The sequence below is a fragment of the Pelobates fuscus genome, chromosome 4, assembly GCF_036172605.1.
Source record: "Pelobates fuscus isolate aPelFus1 chromosome 4, aPelFus1.pri, whole genome shotgun sequence".
Classification (NCBI taxonomy): domain Eukaryota; kingdom Metazoa; phylum Chordata; class Amphibia; order Anura; family Pelobatidae; genus Pelobates; species Pelobates fuscus.
Window position 1 is genome coordinate 322795796 of NC_086320.1, and position 12475 is coordinate 322808270.

The following is a 12475-nucleotide window of genomic DNA, read 5'->3' on the forward strand; positions in this document are numbered from 1 at the left end:
ACTCTATGGGAACATGATTGACAATGTGAGCATGCATTAAGAATCTTCCTTTCAGGTTATTAGAGAAGGGCAATGTGAATGTATTTATATCAAACATTTCTGTAATTAAACTACAGGCTTTCAGGATCTTGCCTGCAAGCAAACAAAAATGATAGACCTGACTAGGCACAAGCCTACTCCTATACAATACACACTGCTCCCCAGTACATGATAAGTATGGAGTGTAAAAATTAACTAAAGTTAAAGGGTCAACGTTGGTAAAGTTCATACATTTTTACTCAAGTGAGAACCCACTGCCTCTTTGTCTTATCAAATTTTTGTTTTCTAGATGGGGAAAAATGAGGTGGTGCCACATGAGGTGTATGTTATTAGGTGGAATTTTGGAGACCTGACCAGATCTGAGAGAGCAAACTCGCATCACATACATTACAGCCAACCACACAAACTTAAGTACCACTTAAGGTATATTGTTGGGGGGGGGGGATAAAAATAAATAAAAGCAACCCACAAATCTCTAATTTCCCAGTGACACAAGCACAAGTTTATAGTACAGTTTACCCCTGGGATCAAGGCTGATTTAATGGTCTCAAAAGTACCAAAATGTACTTTATTCTAAGTGATTTGGGGGCAGATTCTGCCCTGCAAAGCACTAAACAAAACAATTTACATTTTGTAATTCACACACCTTTAGTGGCTGCAAGCCAGCCGGGGGGGACGGACACTCAATTATTCAATCTATCTTAAATCCAGCGCCAGCATGCAAATTATGCAGACGTCAAACAATTGGGGTGCGTCTAATGCTTCTCTGTGATAAACCTTGGTTGCAATGCTTTTCAGGAAAGTAATAGATGGTGGATTGCAGCAATTGACACAAGTGTGCTGTATGCCTGCAATGCTTCACTGTGAGAATTGTTTGACTGGACAAAAAGCCTTGCTGACCTAAACGAGGAAGGATTGGGCAGCAGTGAGGAGTATGTCTTAGTGCTATAATAATGGCAATGAGAGACTAATTGTAAGTGTTACCAAGACCTGTAAACATGTCTAACAATATGCCCTTTGTAATGCTGGGATCACACTAGAAATTAAGTATGTGTACCATTACTATTAATCTTGACACCCACAGCAATATTTTACGATCACTAGATCTGCAATTTAGCATTTTTAGAACCTTGCCCAAAAGAAAAAAAAAAAAATCAAGTTTCAAAGCATGTACATTTCACAAAGATACACAGTACAAGTTACTTGGTTCAAGTTAGTGCTGCTGACTGTGGCGCACACGAGTGATCAATTGTACATAGCTACGGAATTTGCTGGCGCTATATAAATAATAAAATAATCAATCAGGAAATCCTGATGTGTGAGCCACCCACCAAGCCAAGGACAGGCCATATGTTACAATAGCCATAAAACCTATACTCCGACAACTAGGCAAGAAGAATTTTTTTTGTTGCACATTCCCGAGATTGTTGGACTTTATTTGGTGTCAATATTCCAATATGTGATACTAAAATATCAAGTTTTATAGTCTGCTTACAGACTAACAAACCACAAAAAACTGACATTTAAGGGACACTATAGGCACCCAGACCACAATCTCACTTTAAGGGATTAACTGTTCTTGAACGGTTTAACCCCAAAGAGCGCCTCCAGCGTCACTCCTCAGGAACCCAGGCAGTATCCAGCTTCTGAATCTCATTTTCAGGAAGCACAAAGTGTGGTCAGCTGATGCTCTCAGTCAGTCAGTCAGTCAGTCAATCAGTGAATCCCCATTTATAAAACTGGCTTTTTGGGGAGTGGGGGTGAATACGTACCTTTTCAAGTCAGTTTTAGGAATGTGGTGTCACCGATTGGCTGAGCATCAGCTGACCTCTGGACTGGTGCTAGAGGCTCACTTTGGGGTTTAATCATTCGAGAATGGTTTAAAGTTTTTTTATTTAACACTTTCCTTCAGTAACCTTTTGTGTCGGGAGTTACGCTGGCATAGAGAAGATCGATGGCACCCTTTACATCCCTGCTCAAAACGCACAATATCCAATACTACTGGCGGCAGGCGCGCAAACTCCTAATCTCCCACGGGGAAGAACGACATATAATCCAGGACCTCGCCGAAGCGAAAACCTTGTTGGCCGCCATACATCTCCAGCAGGACTCTAGACTCTGGAGCACAGTGCGGTGGACCTCATAGGTTGAATCCAGCAACGAGGCAGTTTATCCCTAAGTGGTCTGCTCCGAACCTGTATGCTGCTGTCCCGACTTAACTCACTAGATCAAAGTCTATATCTCAAACAGCCTTCATAAAGTTTAAATGTTATTTACTGTTCTCTGAGGTGGTGGACTTATGTGAGATTTGTTGTAAAATCATTGTTCGCTATCTTGCTTGCAGTCAATCACTAACATACAAAAGTAAACATCTCACATGAGTCCAGCACCTCAGCTCGAATAGATACAAAACCTCGGGCACACCCCCTCCCACCTTAAGAATTGCTCTGAGCTAGACACAAACGACAGGTATCTGCAGATATTTAATATACATTTTAAGTTCAAGCATCAAACATCAGTCGCTCCCGTAGTCAACGCCACATTACATCCAACATAGAGCTCAAGTGATCAAGCAACGCAAATACACAGGAGACTAGGTCTGGATGCCCTTAGCACTATAAAAGAAGTGTATTCACGCTTTGTTAAAAATTCTTACGTTCATGACCAGATTGGCCAATCGCTGCCCTGTATGTCGACTGCTCTCACGCTCTACATATAACATACTGAATGCAACCACATACGTTGTTGTACTGAGTTTGTGGGAAAAAAAAAACAATTGCCAAGACTGAGTTTTCGACAAAAAGAGTCAGCCCATGAATAAAGCCGGCATGCCGTTGGCTGGAGTTGCTCCATAGCAGTTGGAAGGGAAAGGAAAGGAAAGGAAAGCTGCTTTGGGATTTGTAACTGGGAAGAAAACGGCAAAGCAAAATCAGCAAAGGTGGATTTATCTCTATTCTGGTGTTTGATGACTCCATACACCAACCAAAGTTATTCCAGTGACAAATGGGAATTATCAAACGCTACTTTAGGACTGAAAAGAAAATGTTCTGCTTTATCGGTTTTGTAATTTAAAAAAAAATTTTTTTTTATAAATAGTGTATCCACACACTATGAATTTTCTTTTAAATCCAAATTAAAATGTGGGACGGCTCGAGTATTTTGCAACAATGCTCACTACTACAGAACGCAGAGGACTAATAGGGCAGTGCTGGTGTTGTGAAAAATGGACTGTTTGAAACCTAGCTTTAAATAGAAGCATAGTTCCCACATGGACAGAAAAATCACAGTGACAGCTCGTCTTTTAAATCTTACACGATGCCTTTACAGGACGAGAGCAGAAGACATCGTTGTCCATTTTGTCCCATGATTTCATAATATTACGTTATAATGTATCTGTTTCAATCACCAGTTGTTAAGACATTTTATAAAGAGTTTTTACCTACCTGGAATTAAAGGCAACAAAAAAAAAATATTTATATAAAACCACATACGCACATTCTACTCGATTATAAAATTTAGTTAAACACTTCAGCGCCACAAACTCAAACCCTTTTTTTACATTGCGAGTATATCTAAAAATGATTTGCAAAAGTTGTAGATCTCTTTCTCTCTTTTCAGTCTGGGTAAGTGACCAAAGACTTTCCTTTGAAAATGCTGTGATTTTGAGCTGCGGGTTCACTCACACAGCTTTCCAATTTTAATGCCTCTCAATGGGATAGCCAGGCAAGCCATGGAATCCCTCAGACATGGGGATAAGGCAGGTGCGCTTGAGTAGAGCATTCCTGTGACATATGACCTCCATGGAGCTAATGGAAGCAGAGGAGGCATTTCTGCTTTTATAAAAGTGCTGATTTCATATTAAGTCCTCAGTCCTGTCACAACACACTTCAGCATGCTGAAGTACATATGAGTAGAGTGTTCCTTTAAACTATTGTGTAGCACTAAGATGAGGGAGATAAAGATATATATAGAGAGAATATATTATATATATCTATATATCTATGAGAGAGAGAGAGAGAGAGAGAGAGAGAGAGAGATATTTTACTTTTTTGGGTTTGTTTGTTTGTTTTTAAATGGGGATTTATTTCACAGTTAAAGAAAATGTACAGATTGCATCTTATTTGACTCATGCAATGGAGATATGCATTTCTACAGAGTGAAATTTCCATTTTGCTTGCATTACAAAACCATTCTGATTTAGTTCTCACACATTCCACATGCCTTATGTATGGCAATTTACTATACTGCCTCTTCCATCTACAACTTATTTGCACTTTTTTGCTCCTGCAAATGGTAAATTACCCCAAACCACATCTTATTGCCAAAACAGTATGGACTCAATTAACAAAATTCAAACAGCAACTTATAACATCTCTTCTGGTATAAATAAAAAACGTATTTAAAAAAAAAACCAAAAACACCACATTAGTAGTCAACCTCCATAACATTACAGAAAGCTGTAGATAAGACATTTAACATAAAAGGACTGGTGATTACAAATTATCTATTTATAGATGTGACTGTTCCTTAAAGTTCCAGATCCCAAAATAAATTGACACTGCCAAAGCAGAGCAATTTCCTGATCGCTGTGGAATCCAAAGCAACTATCCTTAAAATTATAAACATTCAGCGAATGTCAAGCAAAAATGTGAACTCAAAGTGGTCTGAAAAATCATAACTTTGCTAAAACTGTATTTAAGAATAGGGGTCAGAATCTCTCCCCCTCTACCCCCTTCACCCATCCAGGAGAAAATAAATTCCCTTCTAAATAGTGGGCAGTGAAGCATCCAGGCTTGCAGAGGCAAGTAACTTATGGCTGGCTAAATATACTTTAGAACTTGAATTTGTGAGAAACACAAATATACACATTTTGAAATTGTGAAAAGAAATTAAAGGCCATCCTACCTCCCACTGTAGATGAGGTGGTATGTTTCTGATCTGTAGCTTCCGACTCCTGAAAACAAGAAAGAAATCTTGTGAATGCAGGTTAAAATTCACAATAATAAGTTAAGATCAGACCTTGTTAAAGAAACATTGTTGCTACTGAAAGTAAGAAGTCTTGACTGGCTGGGGGCTGACTAAATCATATACAACTGCTAAGGAATTCCAATCATTCCTGGTCTTTGAAGTTGAAATCATTCAATTAGCTCAATGCATTTCCAGGTCTTTTGTGAATGTCAGAAAAGGGTAAAAGAAAGCCCCGCTCAACCCCATCCCCCAGTTTGTTCTCTTGTGCAATAAAGTATCAATAAGGACTTCTTTCTGGAAAAACCTGGCACCCACTGGGTTAAAGTCTGTTCAATGAAGTAGTTCCTTCTGAGATTTACAGCCAAACCTTTGTGGTGATTTGGAACATGCACACACAGTGCTCAAAAGATGAACAAGCGAATGTTTCAAATGCCACATGATCTTTGGGATTGAAGAATGTTTATGTAAAAAACACAAAATGGAGGAGGGGGAGAAAAAAAAAAACACAAGATTTCACGGTTTTACAAATAAAGTTTACCAACGTAAAGCCACTTAATGCAGTTTTTAAAACTCAACATTGGCGCAGTCTTCTATCAAAGAAAGCCTTCTATAACTAATGGATAACCTTGTAACATTTAGCAAAAGGAGGAAATTAGCATTAAATATAGAAAATATGAACGCCCTATCTTTCACAAAAAAAAAAACCCTGTATTTATTTAAATCAGAGTAATTCACACCTGTTAAAATATTTAGCAGCTGTATCAGTAAAAGTGTCAGAAGTTCACTGACAGTGACACCTGGCAAATATCTAAATTTACAGTCAAAGCAACCGAGGGACACTAAGAACTAAGACAACTTCTTTTAAAACATTTGATTAATACGTCATCTTAGCATGCTTGTTGTATTAAATATTATCAATATACAAAAAAAAAAAACCCCACCCCACTCCTCCCAATAAAAAACAAAAACCCAACAACTTGCTTTTATTTGCGTGTGTATACGTATCATGTGTTTATATATGTATTTTATGCCCTGAGAGGAAGAAAAAGAAAAATTATAAATCAACTATTTAATAATTTGTAAACAGAATATAAAATAATCTTCCTTCTAATGACCGTAAAGAACAAGACAGAAAGGCAGATTTCACCTAGCAGGCCCAAAAAAATACAGCTACATGATTAACCTATCCAGTGGTTACAATACCAGATCAAAGCTTTAAAACTTGCACACAACTTGGATTTAACAGCAAAATGTGCCATGATCAGGTCTGACAAACTCAAGGAGCAATGGCGTCTGAATATACTTTGTATTGAAATAAAAATTGTGGCACTGCGAAAAACGCAAACATCCAGCAACTATTTCCAACACTAATTTGCATATCTGAAATCTGAGTGTACAATATTCTTACTACTACACACAGGCGACCTCCTTACCAAATGTAGCTTAAATACACCATGTACACCATAAAGCAAACAGTGGCCATAGTAACCCACCCTTTAGGCTTCCTTTTTAGCGATTCTTTATTTGTTTCGTAAAGACCCCAGATAAGTAATATATTAGGTGTGCCAGTGTCTGCAGAGTGAGGTAGGTTTTACTTTCCTGAAGCGGTCGCTGGCAGGGTCCTCTGTAGATTGATACAGAATCCCACAGCCTTTGTGATGACGGCTGGGATTCGACAGCAGAACTCCGCCTTTTGTAGACCTCAGCCTTGTCCATAAGACTGAAAGTAGTCCCTACTTTGTCTTATGGAATCTTTGATTTGTATTTGAATTATAGCAAAATTCCAAAGCAGACTTGATCAGTATTTCATTATTTAAGAATATATCTTTATGAAGTATTTAAAAAAGTGACAGGCCCTCTTTAAGCCGAGTAATTGTATTCACAATTAGAACCCCAAAAAAATATCTAAATAAACTAGGTTGCCAGCTTTCTGTAACAATGCAGTTCTCTGCCTTTTTCCAGATTTAAAATGTGCAGCTTGAGAGGGAGAGATCAATGCTCATATAGGACACATATTGATTGTTCACCTTGTCTATGTAAAGAAAATGCACATCTTCTAAACATACTAAAAATGGTTGTACTGTAGATGCATAAACACACATATATATATATATATATATATATATATATATATTAATTACTGTAGTCATTTGCAGCCGCCCAGTGATGGGAGTGAGTGCAGGACTTTTCTTTCTGCATTTGTATCCATTTTTTGTATTGCTCAGCCTTGTTACAATGCAGCCACCCATCCCATGTGTTCCCTATTAAGGGTTAATAATGTATAGGGGTGTATATTAAAAATACCCCTTTCTGTCTCAGTAGAGATTTTTGCCAGAGACTCAAGGAAGCAAGGTGAATGGTTAGAGTTAGGACCCACCTAGGGAGGTCTGCCTTGACGTTGGCAGGTGGGCTCATCCTCTCATGGCCATTGGAGGTAACTAAAAAAAAACCTCCATTTGTTTAAAAATACATAGGGATTAAGGAGAGAGCGTAGGTAACTTGTTTTTCTTTGGTTTTTACTATATATTGGGGCTGATGTGTACTGTAGTCATTTGCAGCCGCCCAGTGATGGGAGTGAGCGCAGAACTTATCTTTCTATACATACACACACTTAAGGCTTGTGATTTTACATTTTAAGCTGTGGTGTATATTATTATATAATATAACACACACACACCTTAAAATGTAAAATCACAAGCCTTAAAAAGTTATTCACCACTGCAAGCCAGGAGGGTCCATAGCACACATACAGACACACTGCTTTTACAACTTCAAACTCATTACGACTTTAACAGAAGCCAAGGTTAAAAGCAGATCACAACTATAAGAATCATTCCATTTACAAAAAGTAAAAATCTGTCTCTCTATATCTTTTTTTTTTTTTTTTTTAATTGTTAATTCTGCAAGACTGGTGTAGCAATAGAGGAAAAAGTGAGTAAAATACCTTTTTACTCCATTCTGAAATACGGGGTGCGTGGGGGGCAGGTACCTAGACATGTACTCCAGCACAATAGTGTTAGGTACACATGTCTATTTCTAACACTAGAGTGTTCATTTAAATAAATCCTATAGCTCTTAGTAAGGAATTTGGTCTACAAATAATGTGGATCAAAAAAGTTTGATTTTTTTTGGATTTTAATAAAAAATTTTATTTTTTGGCGGGGGGGGGGAACAATTGAAAGATATAGTTTTTGATTTAACATACATTATAGTTCAAAGGTTATTCAGCGCAAGGCTGTATAGTCATGCAATATTTACATTTTTAGTAAATAAATTCCATTACCCAAGTTAATTGAACTTGTGTCTGCATAGTTAGCATGCACCTTTTTCAATGCAACAATGAAACAGAAATAGACCTTAAACCAATTGTTTTAAGTTGATCTCCAAATCTGAGCGATTGACCTATTAAAACTAGAGACAGTTCACATTGCAATTTCATCACTGAATTTCTAATGGTATTTAACAAACTACTTCTGATGTGTCAAATTAATGTGAAAGGTTAATCTAAAACGTGAAATGGTCATCTGCTTCCAAAACGATTTTAACCAGCAAGCATTAATCTTGAGTTAAAAATCACGATAAATTATTTGTATCAGAATTTAAATCAAACTGCACCAAACTACATCCACCTTGTCTACAAACTGCACAAAACCAAACAAAAAATAAAATAAAGTCACTAAGTATTGCCATATAGCTTTAGAAAATGGTAAAATGATCAGCTTACATATAAAACCACTTGTCATTCTTTAATTTCTGTTCACAAGCTAAATTCAATTGAAAGACCTAAAAGACCCCCTCCTCCCCACACACACCCTGAAAATATTAATTTTATAAAGTTAGAATATTTATGAAATACCTATATTGACCGTGTTGGTAATACAGTGAAATTCCAACCCAGACAAGAGATACGGAGACAAAAAGTAGGAACTATAACTATATTCAAGTTCTGCAGAGTTCCAAGACAGTGACCGTGCTGCTTTAAAGAAATGTAGATTTTCTTAAAATCTGTATTCTAAAAGAATGAAAAATAAAATAAAAATGATGTATTTGCATAAATTTGCATGTATCCATAGGTTTTGGAAAAAAATAATTCTTAAGTACTAGTTTAATATGAGCAACTACCCTTATACGTGGCTTTTTGTTCCTTCTTTTAAAAGATTTAGTAGTAAAGGTATTATTTATTTTAGTTATAAAGATCAGAGCGACAACCTCAGTCAATTTCAACCAAACCAAGTGATTCAATGCTGTGTTGAGAAGCATGGGGCGAGAACATCATTCAGAAGAAAAACGCACACACGACTAAATTATACAATCACTTATCGGCACTTACACATCTAGAGCTCACCTATGAAAAAGGTGATAAAAGGTTTATATAAAGGAGATAAAGGGAAAATTAAAGGCACATTTGGCTTGCTTTGTATGTGAAGAGTATTTTCCAATTTACAAAAACTGCAGATTTCAATAGAAAGTCATTTTTAAGTTAACCTTGTTTTCAAGGTCGGCTAGTGGTTAGCATGGTGTTGGTAGAAGGCCAGGTTTTGTGGCCAGTGTTGGTTGGGACGAGGGCAAGTGCCCAGGTGAGTTCTGAGGTTACAGATAATTGATTGGCAAGGACGGGTATGTTTATGGAACATGGTTAAAATATATTGTTTAATGTTCACATTATTAAAAAAAATATATAAATATTTTATTGGTAATATCGTGTGGTTAAATATTTTAATACAAAGCTGTGGCCTATTTTCACCAACTAGGTCTCATGTCGCATAATTGGGGTGTAAAGGGGATATAAGAAAAGGTGCACTACACACAACTCCCCACTACTTCCACACAAGATCTACAGCTTTTGCAAGCGGTTTTTAGATAAACCCCCTAAAGATTTAGATTATTGCGCACCCATCCTGCCTTTTAAATAAAAAAAGTTAAAATTATTTATAACCCAATATCCTTTACTGCTCAGGTCTCCCCATGGCTGCTGCTCCTACCTGGCTGCGATCATCATGACAATGATCACAGGCCACTCAAGTACCACCATGCTGTACCAGCCAGCTTCTCCTTAGAGATGTATGCACTCAATGCATCTCTATTGGGAACGTTCAGCATCATCATGTAGAACTGAACTGCCATTGTTTATATTGCATGGACTTCTCAAAATGTTACGGGTTAAAAGAACACATTACCCCATTTAAAGAAGCACTCCAATAAAAAATTTTTTTTTTTTTTTTTAAATGAAAGATAGATATATATATACTGGAAAGAATAACTATTGTAGTAACTCACATAAATTCCTATTGGTAATGTAGAAAATGTTTCAACTAAATTAGAGAGATTTCATATATAAACAGCCAGGCATTACTAATAAAAATAAATAAAAAGGTCTATACATTTAATCATAAACATTTAATCTTTAAACCTTCCAAGGCTAAATACATAAACGGTTAAACCATTAAGTCCCACCTATTCCCAAGCTCATTCAATCCTTTTGTTTTGTTACTCATTTATAAAAGCATTTCATAAAGAATACCACAAGATTTCTATAATTTTCAAGTACATCCTGGAAAGCTTACACAATAGTGTTGTTCCACATTGTGTGTAATTAATCATTGAATGTATAGATCATAAAAAGGGACACTTGCCATGCCCCTGCCTCGTGACTATTTTAAAGCTGCAGATGTACAACATAAAATCAGAAGAAAAAAAAAAAATCCTTAGAAGGTAAGCTTTTTTTTTTTTTTTTTAATTCTTTATTTTTGTTGTGCGGGAGGTTACAGACATATCAACAGACGCTACAACAGCGTATCTCAGGATTCACATAGGTTAGACATTGGCGTGATCATTTGCACAATTATATATATATATATATATATATATTAAGCTTAGCTAAACATTTATTCCAACAGAGTAAGAAGAATGTAAGCTCTTTTGAGCAGAGCGCCTTTAAAGAATTTAGTGCTAAAAAAAAAAACACACACCACGATATAGCAGACTTTAGGTTGTTAAAGGAAGACCTGCCAAAAATTGGGTACATTGACTTTGTGGCAGGCTTACGCAATGTATGATCATATACTGCAACAAAACCTACATTATTTTTGCATAGTTTACATGTTAAAAATAAATAAAAAGTAAAAATCTGGAAGCTTTGAAGTTGCCACTTAGTAAATGAGTGTGCGTACACACACACACACTTTTATGGTTCATCATAAATACAATCTACAATGTAGACTAAGAAATGGAGATCACACAAGTTTTAAGAAAGCTATCTAGAAGTTGCTGTGAACACAGTAAAGGTACTTTACTTCTAACATTGCAAAGTTTGATTACATGCGGTAACAAAGGCATACAAGGTATAACACTACCACTAACAGTATGCTTTTAAAACAGATATGTCAAACACTAAATCATAAAGATTGATAGGTGGAGGTGGGACCAGCCGCAAAAATAAAAAAATAAAAATAAAAAGGAAAATCACATTGCTCTAATGCAATCGGAGGGGCGAGGTACCAAAACGCGCACAAACACTGACAGGCTTACACACACACTGACACAAACACTTTGACAGGCTGACACTTTTTTATTTTGTTTGTTTTTATTTTATTTAAACCCACACATCCTCCCTACCTTTGGGAGAACTGAGTGGGTCTTTCCCTGGGGTTCATTAGGGCTGTTATCTTCCTGGGTGCGAGGGAGCAGTAGTCTGCCTGCAGCTCTGCTCTGCTCCCTCACGCTCTGTAGTGATGCGGGGGCCAGAATGACGGCATATTCCGGCTCCCGGCATTATTAAACAGCACAAGGCAGCAGAGAGGAACTGTAATAAGAGTACCGTTTCCTCGCTGGCCGCCAACAATGCTGCCTTGGGCGGGCGGCCGACTCCACGCTTCCCAGGGCAGGCTGATCCCATATTTCCCGCGGTGGCCACCTTCAAAGCTCCCCAATTAAAGATCTGTCAGATCCCAGTCGCCAGGGCAAAATTTCTAGTCGCCATGGCGACCAAGGACTCATCAATCCATCACCCTACAAGATTTAGTGAAGACTCATCAAGAGCCAGGTCTGGAAGAAGACAAATTAAAAAGCCAAGTGATCTATTGTCACATCACTTAAATCTTAGCCTTTGTCCCCAAGCTCACCTCCAAGTTGTCAAGGTTAACCATCTGTCAAACAGATGAGCTATTTTGTTTACCAAGGCAACTCCCTTCCTCCCCCCAGCCTAAAAGGGCCGCATTTATCCTGATATTTCTCCAGACTGACCACAGATCCTCCACATAAATCCCTGAACTTCCCTACCATTAATTAGGGTCTTCATTAAGTCTTTAGAAACAAAAAAAAAATAAGAATAAAAACAGGGTTAAGCAACCTTCGACACTCCAGATGTTTTGGACTACAAAGTGCCAGGGAAGACAGGCCACAGAATCTAGAGTGCTGAAGGTTGACCTACCCGTGAACTAAAGAATGTCTCGCGCCCCCCCCCCCAAAA

General features: G+C 37.4%; 1 protein-coding gene across 1 annotated transcript in view; it reads right to left on the reverse strand.

Annotated features, from left to right (window-relative positions):
* The window catches only part of IGF2BP3 (insulin like growth factor 2 mRNA binding protein 3), an 85710-nt gene that overhangs the window by 48918 nt on the left and 24317 nt on the right, over positions 1 to 12475 (reverse strand). Inside the window, exon 3 of the mRNA XM_063450713.1 lies at positions 4945 to 4993. Coding sequence (XP_063306783.1) covers positions 4945 to 4993 — 49 coding nt within the window. The remainder of the gene's footprint in view (positions 1 to 4944; positions 4994 to 12475) is intronic.